Raw genomic sequence first — 18,879 nt, forward strand, 5'->3', positions numbered from 1 at the left:
ATCATCTCCAGTCAGATGCCAAACTTGCAATTTCCATATAAACAATATTTCTTGTATATGTCTCCTTTCCACTAGAGCAACCACTACCCTAGTTAAGGCCCTCATGCTCTGTCACTTGGGTTATTTGCAAAAGTCTTCTAATTAGCCTCCTTGCTCCAATCCATCCCATGCTCAGATACCAAAGTGATTTTTGTAAAGTATGGGTCTGAATATGCCATCCCTTAGTCAGTAAACTCTAACTTCAATAACTCCTAGTATCTCCTAGATCAAATATAAAGTTCTATGTTTAGAATTTAATGCTCTAGGGGGAGGCTAGGTGGTGCAGTGGATAAAGCAACGGCCCTGGATTCAGGAGTACCTGAGTTCGAATCCGGCCTCAGACACTTGACACTTACTAGCTGTGTGACCCTGGGCAAGTCACTTAACCCTCATTGCCCAGCAAAAAAAAAAAAAAGAATTTAATGCTCTTAGCAAGCTGCCCCCTTCCTACTTTTCCAATCTTTTAAAAATCTTTTTTCAATCATGAACATTTAATACATCTCCCTTCCAATCATTCCCCCACTGGAAAAGAAAAGAAGAAAAACAAAGCTCTTCTAATAAATATGAATAATCAGGCAAAAATAAATTCCCAGTTTATCCTTGCCTACAAATACATCTTGAGTTCATTAATTCCCCATCTAGAGGGCCTTTCCAATCTTCTTACACTCTACTGCCATCCACACATTTTACAATTCAGCCATACAGACCTATTTGTTGTTTCTTGTACGTGATACTACAACCCCCACCTCCAAGCCTTGCGCTGTCTGACCCCTATGCCTAGAGTGCTTTGCCTCCCAACATGCAGCTCTTAGAATCCCTTGCTACTATTAAGAATCAGGTCAAGTGCCACCTTCTCCAGGAGGCCTTTCTGGATGGCACAGTAGATAGAACCCTGGATTTTTCAGGAACCCTCAAAGATTATTAACGGAAGGTCCAGGGATGATATTTGAAGTTATTTCCGTATCTATGGTGGTAATTAATGTCAGCCTAACTGAACAGATTATGTTTCCCCCATCTACCCAGCACATTAAAAGTGATTTTTTTTTGGAACCAAGTATAGGATTTTATATTTTTTTTTCCTATTTAATGGGGCTTTTTGGATTCAAAGTCTGTCTTCTAGTTTGTTAACTGTCTCTAACAGCTCTAATAGTCATCTGCAAATTTAATAAACATGTCATGTATGCAATCTATTTCAGTCATTGATTAAAATGGGAAACAGCCCAAGGGAAATAGAAAGGGAAGTCTAATTCAAAATAACTACAAAATGCATAAAATATTTGGGTGTCAATCTATTAAAGCACGCCCCAAACTTATGGAGATATAGTTACAGTTTGCTTTGTTCCTGGCTTACAACAAATGCTTGCTATTTTTTTTCATTCATTCACAAAAATAAATTATTTAAATACTTGGAGACATAGTCATTGCTCATGGTTGGGCCATGCTACATTGGCATATATAAATGGCAATAGTCCTTAAATTAACAAATTTTGTCCTATACTAATTAAACTATCAATGGGATAGTTTATAGAGCTTGACAAAATAACTATGTATTTGGGAGGTTCTGAGACCTAAATCATAATGGTTGACTAGAAAATGCTAATTTTGATGAACGATTTTCCCCTTACACAGCCATGTTGTTTCTCCCCAGGAGAATATAATCTCCTTGAGGGAAAGGATTGTTTTGTTTTTGTCATAGTATGCCTAGCACCCAAAACTGTGTAGGTAGGAAGGAAGGAACTCATTAAATGCTTCTTGAATTAAATTGATATCACTATGATTTGAATTTTAAAAGAGAATCCAAGCTTTAAACAAAGGAAGGAAACTAGGCAGCTAGGTGGGACAGTGGAGATTGCCCAGGTCTTAGAGTCAGAGAGATCTGAATTTAAATCCAGCCTCAGACACTTAATAGCTTTGCAACTCTGGACAAGTCACTCAATCTTGATCTTGATCTGCCTCAGTTCCTTCAAATATAAAATGTGGGTGCTAAGAACCCCTACATTCCAGAGTTGTGAGGATCAAATAGAATAATATTTATCCTATGAAGTATTTGGCATAGCTCCTGACACATAGTAAGCACTTAATAATTTTTTGTTATAATTTTAACAATTAAATTAAAATACTGGGAAGTAGACTTTTAGGCATCAGCAGCTGGTGAGAGGATGGGGGTGGGTGGGAAGCAGGAAGTGGGGAGAAAAAAGGATAAAATTCTGAATATGATTTTAGGAGTTTTAAGTGGCTATCTCCTCCTTTATTATTGACTAAAAGTGGTCTTAACTGCAAGTACCCAGGTCAATACTTTGTACTTGTGGATGGCCAACTAATTACAGTATAATGTCTTCCAACCCACATTTATCCATTTTGTCCACAAGGATACCACAAGATATTTTTTCAATTGCCTTAGAAAAATACCATATGCACCAGATCTATCAATCTGATAACCCTAATGGGCACTCATAGGTGCAGGGCACTGACCTGGACACAAGACCACCTTCACATCTCTGTAGGAGGAATAGACAACCTCTGAAAATGCCTCAAAACATGCCAAGTGCACAAAATCTGGGCAAGTCAATGGAACATTGCCTAGTCTATTCCAAAACAGGCCAAACTGATAGGATAACCTTATGGAAAAGGATGATGATAGCACAAAATATAAAAAAGATTGATAAAGTATTTATTAAGCATTTACTATGTGGCCAGGCACTATGCTAACAGCTTAAAGCTAATAAGCTGGAGGAGGAGGGAATGTGGGAGGGTAAAAAAAAAAGTACAACAGAGGAGGAATGACAGAGAAATAGAGCAGAGATGGGTTTGAAGTGAGAAGGGCTGTGTGGGTACTTTCTAAATGGAAAAATTCACCACTTGAGGGGGCAAAACCCTAGGGACAGAGGCATTGCCAGAATGAGGAGGATGCTGGGGGGAAGGCAGAGACATAAACCTTTGGTAATGCTGTCTGTTCCTGGCAGAACTCAAACCAAGAGAAGTTAAGACGGATGCCATGTGCCCTGGGATGCTGGAGTCAGCAGAGCAGCTGCTGGTGGAGGACCTGTATAACAGAGTCAAAGAGAAGATTGATGACACCAGCCTGTATAACACGCCCTGTGTCATGGACCTTCAGCGAGCTTTGGTTCAGGACCGCCAGGAGGCTCCCTGGAATGAGGTGGATGAAGTCTGGCCCAATGTCTTCATTGCAGAAAAGTGAGTCTATTTCTGTTGCCTTGTCACAGACAGGGACTCTTGCTAACATGATATGGTGGCCACTTCTCACAGGATCATTCGATATTCCTGAATAAGGCTGGACATTCTCATAGTCATTTTTTGGGGGGGGGGGGGCGGGTCAATGAGGGTTAAGTGACTTGCCCAGGGTCACACAGCTAGTAAGTGTCAAGTGTCTGAGGCCAGATTTGAACTCATGTCCTGAATCCAAGGCCAGTGCTTTATCCACTGTGCCACCTACCTACCCCGTCACAGTCTCTTTCAAAGCTAGTTTGGACCTCATATAAATTCTGTCTCCTATGTTTGTCATACTTCATTCTTTCCCAAGTATCCAGTGCCCTCCTATCCTAAGCCCCTAGCTATAGCATCCATCCTCAGGTGACAACTAAGTGACATTGCATAGAGTGCCGGTCTTGAAGTCAGGAAGACTCATCTTCCATAGTTCTAATCAGGTCCCAGACACTTACTAGCTGTGTGACCCTGGGCAAGTCATTTAACCCTGTTTGCCTCCATTTCCTCATCTCCAAATTAACTGAAGAAGAAAATGGCATACTACTCCAGTATTCCTGCCAAGAAAACTCCAAAAGGAGTCACAAAAAGTCAGACACAACTGAAAAGATTAAACAACAGGCAACAATAAGTCCCATTCTCCCTATAGCACATGATGCTCTAGAATGTTCCTGGCATTGTCCTTCCCCCAGCTTCTCTCCCACCATCTGTCAAAAATTACCTATGTCGGGGCAGCTAGGTGGCGCAGTGGATAGAGCACCGGCCCTGGATTCAGGAGGACCTGGGTTCAAATCCGGCCCCAGACACTTAACACTTACTAGCTGTGTGACCTTGGGCAAGTCACTTAACCCCAATTGCCTCAAAAAAAAAATTACCTATGTCCTCCTATTCCTCTGCATCTCTACTATACTTACAAAGGATACTATAGGTTTAATTGTATCAATGCATTCATGTTAGTGTTTCTCTGAAAATTAGAGATGATATAATACAGTACCTGGCCATCTACCTCATAAGGTTGGTGATGTATGTAAAACTACTTCACAGGATGTAAAGCTGTGCACCAGTGGGATTCTTTTGATTGTTATTAGTAGGATTAATAATATACTTCAAGGATTCATCATTTCACTACTGTGGGTACTGCCTCTGCCTCCACTTGGGGAGGCACTGACACCTCTCAATTAGTAACAAACATGGTAGCTGTCTTTGAGACATCCTTGAAGGTCTTTGAGAGTTGCTGTAGATGAAAAATGCATCACTGTTCAACCAACCTAGTAATAAACCTCTTTGAACCTGGATGGGCTGGTCTTTTAGACAGCAGACTTGCAGCCTTCCAGTTTGGTAGGACTTCCCTCATATAGATAGCATGCAATAATAACAACAGCTGTTCTTGGCTCTTTATAAGCTCCTGTCCTCAGTCTGCCTCAAGCCAAGAGTAAAAACCCATTCTTTTTGCCCACTTCAAAGATTTCTTTCCATTGGTACTTTGTTTTCCCTCTCCTCTCTTCCCACTCCTTCAGTCAACAACTCACTCCCAGCTTCTCTCAATGGCTCCACATGATTGGATTCTAACAAACATTGTGTCCAGGCTTTTTTTTGTGGGGCAATGAGGATTAAGTGGCTTGCCCAGGGTCACACAGCTAGTAAGTGTCAAGTGTCTGAGGCTGGATTTGAACTCAAGTCCTCCTGAATCCAGGGCCGGTGCCTTATCCCCTGCGCCACCTAGCTGCCCCCATGTCCAGGCCTTATAATGAAAACAGAAGGTTGTAGAACCTTTACCTCCACATGCCAAGGAAGGGAGACACCTCCCTAGCAATGACCCCCAAGGACAAGGGCTTCTTCTGGACATGCGCTTGGATTTTTTCCTTACTCTGACCCTGACCAAAAAAAAAATACCTTTTCCCTATTTCCCCTCAGGAGTGTGGCTGTGAATAAGGGGCGACTGAAGAGGTTAGGGGTCACTCACATCCTCAATGCGGCTCATGGCACAGGTGTTTACACTGGACCAGAGTTCTACAATGGCCTGGAGATTCAGTACCTGGGTGTAGAGGTGGATGATTTCCCTGAGGTAGACATATCCCAGCATTTCCGGAAGGCTGCGGAATTCCTTGATGAAGCTCTGCTGACCTACAGAGGTGAGATGGGCTCAGGGTTGGGCTCAAGTGGTCTGGGAATCCAGAAATCCATAAGGAGAAGAAATCCTAGCAAAGGAGAACTTTTAAGCCTCTTGGATGGCCACCATGGTTTGCATTAGACTAAGGTCTCAAGATTACACTCTCTGTCTGTCTCTTGATTACTCATTCACACCACTCCCTAACTCTTCCTTCACCATTTGCCATGACTTAAGTTCTTTGGGAAGAACTCAAGTCCTGATAAAAGAGAGGGGCACTTGTGGGCGGTCATTTCCCAGCATGCTTTGTTCTTGTTTATAAGGCAAAGGCCAAAGGCTGAGTGACTTCAGTCAATGCAAGGATTCCTGAGGAAAAAAACAGTCTGTCATGGACAACAAGCAAGGTATAGGACCTTCTAATGGGAACAAAAATGACTTTCTTTAGGTCTTTTTCTCTCTCCCTTTTTCCAGGTAGCAAAAACTATTTATTTCCTTTGACTAATGTGGAAGTGAGTGTGACTGTCATGACACTTTGAGGTGCAAGAAGTTCATTCTGTTTCTTATTCTTTGTTGCACTTCTTATATGGCAGCAACGGCCAAATCCCAAAAGATAGTGGTGGGAGTTAATGGGAATAGATGTTTCCATAGCTCAATGCTTGGGCAGTATTGGTGGGAAAGAAAGGTGGATGACAAAGGGTGCGTGAAGTTCTCCCAGCTGCAATGAGTAAGAGGTGAGGGATTAATAAGGGGAAAAGAAGGAACAAAGGAAGGAAAATGAGGAGAGAAAGGTGTTTGTAACCTGCATGAGACACAGGTGTTAAAGCACATGAAGAAGCAAGTTGGGAGTCATATGATCTTTAAAAAATGTTGCTATATTTTAACCTGACATATTCCTTCTTTCTAAATTTTTCCTTCTACCTTTCCTCTCCCTGGAAAGCCATCCTTTGTAACAAAGAATAAAAAGAAAGGAAGGAAAAGGAGAGAGAGAGAGAGAGAGAGAAAGACAGAGACAGAGACAGAGAGGCAGAGAGAGAAGCAGCTCAGCAAAACTAATCAACACATCAACCAATTCTGATTTTATGTAGAGAAGTTTTGGGCCTAGTGTCAGGAAAATTTGAGTTCAAACATTTCCTGACTGTGTGTTTCTGGGTAAGTCATTTAACCTCGGTCTGCCTCAATGTCCTCAGCTATAAAATGAGGATAATTATAGCACCTACCTCCCAGGATTGTTATGATGATCAAATGAGAGATTTGTAAAGTGCATTTAGTAGGCATTTAATACATGCTTGTTTCTTTCCTTCCTTCCTTTCTTCCCACCTTTCCTCCCTCCTTCCTTCCTTCCCTTTTTCTTTCCTTCCTTTCCTCCCTCCTTCCTTCCTCCCCTTTCCTCCTTCCTTCCTTTCTTCCTTTTCTCCTTTCCTCTTTCCCTCCTACCCTTCCTCCCTTCTTCTTTCTATCCTTCCTTCCTTCATCTCTCCCTCCTCTCCCTTCCTTCATCACTTCCTCCCTTCCTTCCTTCTTTCCTTCCTTCCATCTTTCCCTCTCTCCTTTCTCCCTCCCTTCCTTTCTTCCCTCCCTTCTTCCTTTCTTCCTACATTTCCCAGATCCATAATGTCTCATCTTTTCAAAGAAGGGAGAGGGGTGCATTTTTCTCTTTTCTTCGGGGTAAAGTTTATGATTTTTACATAGCTGATTTTTTTCTTTTTTTACTCTCTGTTGGCATTAGTGTTTTCATTGTGTTGCTTTCATGATTCTTACTTCACTTTGTATCAGATCTTATATTTTCTCACAACTCTCAGAATTCTTTGTATTTGTCATTTCCTGTTGAATGGTAACATTCTGTGGCCTTCGTGTACCACATTTGGTTTAACCCTTCTCTACTTAATAAGCAGCTGCTTTATTTCCAGTCCTTTTCTAATTAAAACAGGGCCATTATATAATGCATTTCAGTGTATAAGGAACCTTTACTATATTTGACCTTGATGTGTCTTCTTAGCAGTGCGATCACTGAATCAGAGGTTATGGATATTTTCATCAATGGTTGGACCCACTCCTTGGGGATTATAATGTGATGCTCATATTACTTATATTACCAAGTATTCCTGCCTGTGCAGGAATCAGTCATGTACACATCAGGCCTGACCCTTCCCTTGGGAGGGAGTACACTGGTCACTTTTTGGCAGGTATAGTAACTCAACGTCAGAGGATTCATTCAGTAAATTACCCCCTTCCCATTCAAAAGCCAGCACCTTGTTCACATGGTATTAGGAGACTCCCAAGCATGACTAATTTAGAATCACAGATTCTTGGAATATCAACTTGAAGGGCAAAGGGAAGGGGAAAGGGGAAAGGAATAAGCACTTATTAGGAACCTACTAAATACCCAACACTGTGCTAAGTGCTTTACAAATATTATTTCATTTGATCCTCACAACAATTCTATGTGATAGGTGCTATTATGATCTCCATCTTATAGATGAGGAAACTGAGATTAAGTGACTTGCCTTGGGTCATATAGCTTGTAAGTATCTTATGTTGGATTTGAACTCAGGTCTTCCTGACTCCTAGCTGAGTGCTCTATCTACTATACCAAGTAACTGCCTGAGGAATCTTGCAATGTATTTCTAATTTCAGCCCCTTCATTTACACTTGAGGTACCATGATCCAAAGTTGGGAAGATGATCTGTCCAATGTCATATTGCATTCTTACCAGCAGAATCAACTCCATTCATTCTTTTTTTCTTTTAGTGAGGCAATTGGGGTTAAGCGACTTGCCCAGGGTCACACAGCTAGTAAATGTTAAATGTCTGAGGCCAGATTTGAACTCAGGTACTCCTGAATCCAGGGCCGGTGCTCTATCCACTACGCCACCTAGCTGCCCCAACTCCATTCATTCTTACCAGTTCTCTTCATTGTGATCAAAATAACAGCTAACATTTATATAGCACTTAAGTGTTTGCAAAATGCTTTACAAATATATCTCATTTTATGCTCACAACAACTCTGGGAGATAGGTGCTATTAGTATCTCAATTTTATAAATGAGGAAATGAGCCTAGAAAAAGTTAAGTTACAGTTCCACACACCCAGTAAGTATCTAAGGTAGGATTTGAACTCAAGCTTCCCTAATCCCAGATCTAATGTTTTATCTCCTATGCCATCTAGTTGCCTCACAATAGCCCTGTGAGAGAAATGTTGTTATTATGCAGTTATAATTATTATTGTCCTACTCCTGCCTTATTGTAGCAAAGAGGTGACCCTTTCATCTCAAATACCATGCCAATGGCACATCAGCTCTCACAACTGTGACCAAACCAGGGAAGTTTCCAGTAGGAATTTGTCAATGAGTTGTACATCTGCTGTTCAAGAATTGTCTTAGCCAAGTTTGGAGAGGGTGATAACTAGACAGGCTGCAGTGATGAGTTTGTTACCACAGCAACTCCCAGAGATCATCTGTTATGGAGAGTTTGTGACTTGCATGGACAGAGGAAAAACTCACAGTGATAAAATCACAGATCCCTGAAGCTTAGAAGTAGTCAGTCGACAAGCATTTATTAAGCACTGTGCTAAAAGCTGAGGATAAAAAGAAAAGGCAAAAGACAGTCATTGCTCTCAACGAGTTCACAATCTAATGGAGTAAAATAATCCTCATTATTATTGCAGTTGTTACATTGCATCAGGTCACCTCTCCCAAAATGACTTCTGAATCTCTTTGCTCAGCCTGTCTCTACCCTGAACTCCAGTCTTCCATTGCCAACTTCCTGTTGGACAGCTCCACCTGTTCCTCCCTCTGGCACCTCAAACTCAACTTGACCCAAATTGAACTTCCCTCCTAAGCCCACCTCCCTCCAATTCTGCTTTGTCATCCATCCTTTCGGTCACTTAGATTTATAACTTCTGCATCATCTGAGACTCTTTCCTCTTCTTTACTACCAACCCTGCCCTACCCCCACCTTCATTCCCATCTCTATATCCAATCAGTTACCAATCTCTCTGTACACCATCTTTCCCATAGGTCCCACATGGCCACTGTCCTAATTCAGGCCTTTACCACCTCCAACCTGAGTTGGGGAAGAACATCGAATAGAATATGAAACCCTTAGAAATGGCTTATAACAGAGTATGAGTTTTGTGAATAAGTAAACTTCCCTGCTTTTGAACTTGTCTCAACCTAAAAGTCATAGGGGAAAAAATCTGGACTATTCCCATACATGCCTGCTTTTGGTGGTGCACAGGGAGATCACCTTGGCTCCATGGAAAGCCATGAGTGTTGTGGCATGCACAGCCTACTTCAAGGAAAAGAGAAGGTGGCATCAGAGCTTTTTGCTAATTCATATGTAATTCACTGAATTCAACAAATATTTGTTAGGTACTTATGTGCCATGTGGCTATACACACCAGCTGTATGACCCTGAGGAGGTCACTTCACCCTTTGCCTCAGTTTTCTCATCTGTAAAATGAGCTGGAGAAGGAAACAATAAACCACTCCAGTATCTCTGCCAAGAAAACCCCAAATAGCACCTTGAAGAATCAGACACAACTGAAAAAAATGACAACAGCAATAACAATGTGCCATGTATTAGACTAGACTTTGGTCCCCCCGTGGCAAACTCATGGGAAAACATAAACACGAATAGCACAGAAAGGTCAGGTATGGATAAATTTTGATCTGTCTCAATAAGAGAAACTTTCAAATCAAAGAAATAACAGATCCATTAGAGTATTTATGTTTACTATTTCCTTCTGCCCAGTTCCATTCAATAATCATTTATTAAGTGCTACAGGCTGGTTGCTGGGGAGAAAGACTAAATAAAAAAGTCTCTGCCCTCAAAAAGCATACATTCTATTGAGGACAGTATAACACTTACATAGATAAATAAATATAGGACATTTTGAGGAGGAAGAAAGCACTCACAACTAAGAATACCATGAAATCTTGCACAAAGGAGATAGTACCTCAGTTGAGCCTAGAATGTCAATATAATGACTCAAAACAAGAAATGATAAACTAGTAATATCTTTCACTGATCAACTTTTGTTCATCAAAAAGGGAATCTTGTGTAATTCATTTTGGTTTTTTTATTCATTTAATCATTTGTGCTATCTACAAAGTAGTTTTAAAAAAAGGAGAGGCTGACAAAATCACATCTCTCTGAGGAATCACTTTCTCTTCCCATTGGCAAAACCAGGCTAAACATTTTTTTTATTTTCAGGGAAAATCCTGGTCAGCAGTGAAATGGGTATCAGTCGGTCAGCTGTGCTAGTTGTTGCTTACCTGATGATCTTCCACCATATGACCATCCTAGAAGCCCTGATGACCGTGAGGAAGAAACGCCCCATCTACCCCAATGATGGTTTCCTTAAGCAACTGAGGGAGCTGAATGAGAAGTTAATGGAGGAACGAGATCAGGACTATGGAAGGGAGGGAGAGGATTATGAGGATGAAGTAGGCAGAGGCTCTGCACTGGCAGGCGAAGGAGAAACAGGAAGTGTGTTTGGGGCCAGAGTTCACTCAATTGTAGTGGAAGAAGAGGAGGACACCACCAGCACCCTGAGTGGTTCTTCTGTGAGGAGCTCTCGGAGGATGTCCAAGCCTGTCACCCTCATTGATGATGAAGAGGAGAAGAAGCTGTACAAGGACTGGAGGAAGAAGCAAGGCTTCACTCAGGATAGGAATGGCCAATCACAAACACCCTTGGATCAAGAAGGAGGGGAAGAGTGTGAGGAGGACCTAGAAAGGGTCATTCAGGAGTGGCAAAGCCGAAATGAGAAGTACCAAACAGAAAGGTCCCATAGGTGGTCTAGGGAGAAAGAGGAAGACGAAGAAGAAGAGGTGGACAGAGACTCCCTCTTGGGGAGACGCAGGAGGCGCACATTCAGTGAAAGTAGCACCTCGGAGAGTACCATAAGCCGTGATATCCGGGTCCTGAAGAAGCAGTTGGAGCTCAGCAGTCGTAGGCAGACACAGAGAAAGCATTCTGATTCAGTGTCCTCAGAGAGCACTTGGGACATGTGGAACCAAAGGTTGCTGGAGATTGAGAAGGAAGCATCTCAAAGATATCACTCTAGGAGCACTAAGGAGGAAGCTGAGTCCGATTCAGAGACAGGGAGGAGACAGAGGGAGGATGATGAAGAAAGCATGGCCTCGGATGCCAGTTCTTTCTATAACTTCTGCAAAAGGAACAAAGACAAGCTGACTGCCCTAGAACGGTGGAAGATAAAGAGAATCCAGTTTGGATTTCACAAGAGGGATTCAGAAGCAAGAGAGGGCAGTAGTGAACAAGGTGAAGAGACCACAGAGGGGGAGAAGAAGAACCTCTCAGATGTCAACCTGACAGCCTACCAGGCCTGGAAGCTAAAACACCAGAAGAAGGTGGTAGGCAATGAAAACAAGGATGAGGTGGTGGAACTCAGTAAAGGGGAAGACTCAGTTTTGGCCAAGAAGAAACAAAGGAGGCTGGAGCTGCTAGAACGGACCAGGCAGACCCTGGAGGAAAGCCAGTCCATGGATAGTTGGGATGCTGAGAGTACAGCCACCAGCAAAAGCATTCCCCTGTCCGCTTTCTGGCCTTCTGTGGCATCAGCCAGTGCTGATGGAGATTCAGGCTCTATGCTGAGCGCACAAAGCAACAGGTCCCACTTGTCTCAGGCTCCAACCAATATCTCAGGCTCCATGCCTACCATACCTTTGCCCAACCTGCCGGTGGGACCTGGAAATACCATCTCTGTGGCCAGCATTCAGAACTGGATCGCCAACGTGGTCACTGAGACACTTGCTCAAAAACAAAATGAGATGCTGTTGCTGTCTCGACCTCCTTCTACTGCAAGCATGAAGCCCACTCCCTTAGGCAATGGCCTGGGAGATGATCAGATCTCCTGCCTCAGTGGGCAGAGTGCCCAATCCTTAGGTACCTCCTTGCTGACTCGTGCCCACGACAGGCCCAATGCTGATTCCCAGTCTGTGTTGTCCTGCAGTGCGATTAGCTCAAGAACTGAAGGAGTCAGGGGAAAGGAGAAAGGAACAAGTAAGCTTTTCTACAGCCTCTTTGCAGATGACGTTAACCTGAAGGAGCTCAGACAGAAGGAAAAGGAGATGCAAAGTGGGATAAGAGAGAAGATGTCCGAGTACAAAATGGAGAAACTTGCCTCAGACAACAAACGAAGCCAGCTGTTCAAGAAGAAGAAGGCAAAGGAAGAAGAGGAGGAGGAGGAGGGTGCTGGGGAAGAAGACACTGACAGTGCCATAGGGAGCTTTAGATATTCTTCCCGCAGTGAGTCACAGAAGCCCGAGACAACCATCTCCTCTTCCTCCTCCTTGGCTGTCTCTGATCATCGTGGAAGTGCCAATGTGGCCAACTTAGAAATGGACAGAAGTATTAATAGGTGGCTCAGTGGTCTCAAGACAGAAGGAGAGGTTCCTCCCCAAAGGAACTGGTCTAGGAGCTCTGGGGAGAAGTACTCCAGGTCAAGCACTCTCCGGGAGGTGGAGTCAGAAGCTTCCAGTTACAGGATTTCCAAGTCCCGGTCAGAGGAGCGAGACAGCTCATCACATCAACAGTCAGATGGCAACTCTGTGAGGAGTACCTCTAGATTCTCTTCTTCCTCCACTAGAGAGGATAGGGAGACATACAAGTTCTCCAGGTCAAAATTCAGGGAGACTTCCAGGTCTAGGGAAGAAAGCCCTGAGCCATACTTCTTCCAAAGGAGCCCAGAACCTTCCCAGGGAGAAGAGTCCCCCGAACCCCTAAGACGGAGCTGGTCCAGAAGCCACGACTGGGAAGATGTCGAAGAGTCATCCAAATCGGACTTTTCTGAATTTGGAGCCAAGAGGAAATTCACCCAGAGTTTCATGAGGTCTGATGAGGAAGGGGAGAGAGAAAGAACGGCAAACTCTGAAGAAGGAAGATTTGCATCAGGGCGAAGGTCTCAATATCGGAGAAGCACCGACAGAGAGGATGAGGAAGAGACGGACGATGAAGCCATCATCGCTGCCTGGAGACGCCGGCAAGAAGAAACCAAAACTAAGCTACAGAGAAGACGGGAAGAGTAAGGAGGGCAGGACAAAGTTTGCTGACGTGACTTAAGCAGGAAGAAGACAGATGACTTCTAGGAGAGTCCCAAGGCACACATCTGACTATTGGACAGAGGCCCGTTTCCCACAGCCTAATCCTCTAAGTCTCTGAGCTCAGGTATTTGGGAATGAACATCTGAAGGCCAGCGTGCTAAACTTCCTGCAGTACCTGCTGTTTTGTGGGAAGACATGCTTACAATCAGTGTGGCTGTGAACCAGTACCCAGCATATGTAGCTCTATAGAGTTTTAGAGAGAGTGCCAAGTCTTCTGTGGCAGGCCACTTAGTCAGGGTAGCAGTGAATTCTGGTTGCGTTTTATTTAATGTAGTGACTTTTCATTAAACATGGGCTCTGCCAAAACCTTCTCTCACCTTGCATTTATTTTTAACCTTTTGTTGAATATTAGGGTAAAACTTCTTAATTGGCATAAATTGAGTTTCGCAATAGTCTCACCCTGTTGCACCCTGTAGCCCAAACACCACCATCATGTCACCATCGAGTACCAAGATTGGGCCATACAATATAGGAAGACCTTTTCAGAGAGAGAGAAAGAGAGAGCCAATGTTATAAAGTATTGGCAAGGAGATAAGAGTAGGTAGTACAGGAGACCATTATGCATCTTTAGAAGAACAACCTAAGGTAGAGCGTAAAGGAGAGACCCAAAGGAGTCTAGTCCATATAGGGTGATCATGGTGATGATGATAGCATTTATTTAGCACTTTAAGGTTCGCAAAGTGCTATACAAATATCTCGTTTAATTCTTACAGCAATCCTGGCAGGTAGGTACTATCATGATTCCCATTTTTTGTTGCTGTTTGGTCATTTCAGTCATGTCCGACTCCTTCATGACCCCGTTTAGGGTTTTCTTGGCAAAGATATTGGAGTGGTTTGCTATTTCCTTCTGCAGCTCATTTTACAGATGAGGAAACTGAGGCAAATAGGGAAGTGACTTGCCCAGGGTCATGCAGCTAGTAAGTGTCTGAGGCCAGATTTGACTCTAAGCCCAGTACTCTATCCACTGCACCACCTAGTTGCCTTTATCACCATTTTACAGATGAGGAAAAAGAGAGATGGAGGTTCATTGACTTGCCTAGGCTCACCCAGCTAATAAGTATCCAATACAGAAGTTAAACGCAGCTGTTCCTGAGTCCAGATCCAGTGCTCTGTCTGATACCCCCTAGTATTCAGAAGAAAAGGATACACATGGGACTCAGAATTCTGAGTTCAACTGGAAGGCAGGAGCCAAAAGGAAAAGGGTGTTAATTTAGGACACAGCAGCAAAGAAAAACCTTTTAAATCCATAAAAAGAGCTAAGGGAATTTTTGTCCCTGTGATTCTGTAGCAGGACGTTTATCAAGAATACCCAAATCCCTTTTAGACAAAATGTCTGGGACTGAAGATTTTAAATCCTTCAGGGCATGAAATAATCCTTACTTCCTCCAGGAGAAACTCTGCATGTTGGAATAACACAGCTGTTTCTATTAATGTAGGCCTACAGCAGAGCTGAGACAAAGCAGTTGGTACCTTGCATACCTGAAGCCCAGCTCTGACCTTCAGGTCTCAGAACCAAGAAGAACATATGTGTGGACAAATACCTGTTGTTGTTGTTGTTGTTGTTGTCATCAGTAATAACAACAATAATAGCTCACCTGGGAACCCACTTTATGGTTTACAAGGTGCTTTTCCCACCACAATCAGTAAACTAATGTTTGTGCCAGGCAAAATTCTAAGTGCTTGTTGGCAGTACGAGTATCGGTAGTATCACCATTTAAAGATAAACTGATGATCAGAGAATCACAATAAGTAGATTTCAATGACTGGTAAGGTTTTCAAAGCATCTCATTTGATCTCACAAAAACTCTGAGGTAGGTTCTATTACTCACCCCATTTTGCAGATAAGGAAACTGAGGCTGAGAGGGATTAGGTGACTTGCTAAGTGGTACACACACAAAGTTTGGCACACAAGGCAGCATCCAAGAAATCAATTAATAAGCATTTATTTAGAGGATGTAGCATATGCCAGCAGCTAAGTGGTGCAGTGGATAGAGTACGGCAGATTAGAATCAGGGAGAACTGAGTTCTGATCTAGCCTCAGACCCTTACTTGCTGTGTGACTCTAACCAAGTCACTCAATCATGTGGCTCAGTTCCTCATCTGTAAAATGAGCACACTGGAGAAGGAAATGGCAAATTACTAGAGTATCTTTGCCAAGAAAACTCCATGGACAAAGTCTGCCGGGTCACATGGAGTAGGACACAACTGAACTGAATGACAACTACCACCTGCCAGGCGTTGTGCTAACAATGACAATACAAAGATAACCACTGTGCCTCAAAGAATTTATACTTTATTGAAGGAAATAATATGTATACATCCTTGTGTATGTTATATATATTTATATATATACAAATATAAATATATATCTTGTGTATATATAATATCATATAACATATGTGTGCATATACATGCATGTATGTTTTTATGTATACATAAGGTAGTTACAAGTCAGTCAACAAGTATTTATTAAGTATTAACTACATACCAATGATTTGGATATGAAGACAAAAATGAAATAACCCTTATACTTCAAAGAATTTACATTCTATCTTATACATATGTATAAGTGTTATATATTATATGTACATGTACCTGTACACACAATATATATGTATACACACACATATATAAAAATGCAAACAAGCCACTCAGTTAACAAGCATTTATTAAGCACTTCCTGCATGCCTAGCACTGTTCTAGGGATACAAAGAAAAGTAAAAGATAGTGCCTGCTCTCAAGGAGCTTACTGTCAATGGGGGACAGGGCATGCAAACAACTATGTGCAAACAAACTGTTTACTGGATGGATAAATTGGAGATCATCAAAGGAGGGAAAGCCCTACAATTAAGGAGGGCCTGGGCAGAGCTTCTTGCAGAAGTAGAGTGCTCTATTCACCAGGCCAACCTGCCTCTAGAGTGACTCATCCAAGATCACACAGTAACTGTCAAAGCCAGGATTTGAACACGGATCTGTCAATGACATGCCCAGGGTTTTTTCATCTGGGTTTTTCCCCCAACTACAACACATTGCCCTGAATAAAGACTGAAAACATGACCCACAACACAGATCCTGCTGCCTTCTTTAACACTTTCAGCCACTGGACACAAAGTTGGAGGCTACAAGTGAAGGCTCAGATGGTAGGACAGGAGGTTTCCACTCCCCCTCATCTTTTCTTTCCTGACTTCAAGGAAATAATGGTTGTTGGGTTTGTTTGTTTGTTTTTTACACATGTTGTTTGTTTTAAATTTTTTTCTCCATTACATATATATATAATTTTTTTAAACATTTGTTGTTCTTCAGTAATTTTTCACTTGTATAACAACTCTTTGTGACTCCATTTGGAGCTTCCTTGACAAAGATACTGGAGTAGTTTGCCATTTCCTTCTCTAGCTCATTTTGCAGATGAGGAAATTGAGACAAACAAGGTTAAGTGACTTGCCCAGGGTCACACCACTAGTAAATGTTCGTGGCCAGATTCGAACTCAGAAAGAGGAGTCTTCCTGACTCCAGGCCCAGCATTCTATCTTCTGTGCCACCTAGCTGACAATTTTTACCATTAATTTTTTTAAACTTTGAGGTCCTAATTATTTCCCTCCCTTTTTCCTCTTTCTTAAGAAGGTAAGCAATTTGATGTAAATTATACATGTGCACACATATAATACATTTTCACATTAGCCATGTTGCAAAAGAAAACACAGACCAAAAACAAAACAAAAAAAGACTAATAAAGAAAAAAATTTTTAAGTATGCTTCATTCTGCATTCAGACTCCATTAGTTCTTTCTTTGGAGGTGGACAGCACGTTTTATCATAAGTACTTCACATCTTTGTATTGATGAGAATAACTAAGTCATTCACAGTTGATTATCATACAATATCGCTAACACTGTGCACAATGTTCACTTTATATTGCATCAGTTCATGTAAGTATCCCCACGTTTTTCTGAAATCAGCCTATTTATCATTTCTTATAGCACAATCGTATTACATCATAAGCCACAACTTATTCAGCCATTCCCCAACTGATGAGCATCCCCTTGATTTCCAATTCTTTGACACCACAAAAAAAGAGCTGCTATAAACATTTCTGTACAAATAGGTCCTTTCCCTTTGATACAGACCTAGTAGTCGTATTGCTGAGTCAAAGGGCATGCAGTTTAATAGCCCTTTGGACATAGTTCCAAATTGCTCTCTAGAATGGCTGGATCAATTCACAACTCCACCAACAGTGCATTAGTATCCCCATTTTTCCAATACCCTCCAACATCTGTCCTTTTTCTTTTTTCTGTTATACTAGTCATTCTGATAGTTGTGAGGTGGTATCTCAGAGATGTTTTAATTTGCATTTCTCTAATCAATAGTAATTTAGAGCATTTTAAAATATGATTACAGATGGCTTTAATTTCTTCTTTTTAAAACCACCTCAATGAAATCTTTTGCTTGTACAGGAGATGAAGATGGGATAAGGTGAAAGAAGGAATATGGAAGGACCCTGGTTGGTGGAGAGAATTGTTACAACTACCAACAACATCTATAGTCACTCCCACAAAAATGGCCACATATTTCCACATAGCTAGCATTTGTATATTGCTTTAAGGTTTACCAAATACTTTAAACGTGTTATTTCAACAACACTATGAAGTTGGTACTATTGTTATTCCCCTTTAATAGCTGAGGAAACTGAGTCAGAAAAAAGGGTTAAGTGACTTGCCTAGGGTCAAACAGCTAGTAAATGTTTGACATTGGAGTTGAACTCAGGTTTTCCTTACAGTCCAACACTCTACTATACCAACTAAGAGGATGAGGTTAAAGGAGAAAGGGTAGGGTTGGAAAATGCCATCCCAAATATGGAGGTAGCCTCAATTATGCAGTGGTGCTTTAAATTGCTAGGGGCTCCTAACAACGGGGGACAGCTTCAACCCTAACCTGATCTCCTCAACCCATAATACCTGCCTATTGGAACCTCATCCAGACCAAACTACTGAGCAGTGTTCCAGAGGAATCCAGAATTCTTCCAGGGAACACAGAATGACTCAGTCACCCAAGAGACAACTCACAACAGGCAAAATGCAGAGAAGAGACAAGATTCTCCTTTTGAGGTCAGGGAGAACTCGCAGCTATATCCTTCAGAAAGACTTTTGCCTTATTAAGCATCCCAGCCTCAGAGTTCTCTGATTCTTTTTCTCTTTTTAATCAAAAAGGTACAATAAATTCAGTTCTGAAAAGCTAACCCAAAGGTCATGTCCAGTATTGGCTCAGATTATTACTGAACACCATCCTTCACCTGTTGCACCTCAGAGAAGAACAGCCAGACAATCAATAAACATTTATTGAGCACCTCTAGGTACTAGACACAGTAATGGAGAAATCTCAGAGCTCGCTCTT

At 42.0% G+C, this 18,879-nt stretch overlaps 1 protein-coding gene across 2 annotated transcripts in view; it reads left to right on the forward strand.

The window, feature by feature from the left end:
• The window catches only part of STYXL2 (serine/threonine/tyrosine interacting like 2), a 32,604-nt gene extending 18,816 nt beyond the window's left edge, over positions 1-13,788 (forward strand). For both annotated transcript variants that reach the window (XM_043999533.1, XM_043999534.1), the window contains exons 4-6: positions 3,003-3,234; positions 5,176-5,393; positions 10,581-13,788. In XM_043999533.1, the coding sequence (XP_043855468.1) occupies positions 3,003-3,234; positions 5,176-5,393; positions 10,581-13,417 (3,287 nt within the window). In that variant the 3' untranslated portion in view covers positions 13,418-13,788. The remainder of the gene's footprint in view (positions 1-3,002; positions 3,235-5,175; positions 5,394-10,580) is intronic.
• Positions 13,789-18,879: the final 5,091 nt, after the last annotated feature.

Source organism: Dromiciops gliroides, chromosome 4 (assembly GCF_019393635.1).
Source record: "Dromiciops gliroides isolate mDroGli1 chromosome 4, mDroGli1.pri, whole genome shotgun sequence".
NCBI lineage: Eukaryota > Metazoa > Chordata > Mammalia > Microbiotheria > Microbiotheriidae > Dromiciops > Dromiciops gliroides.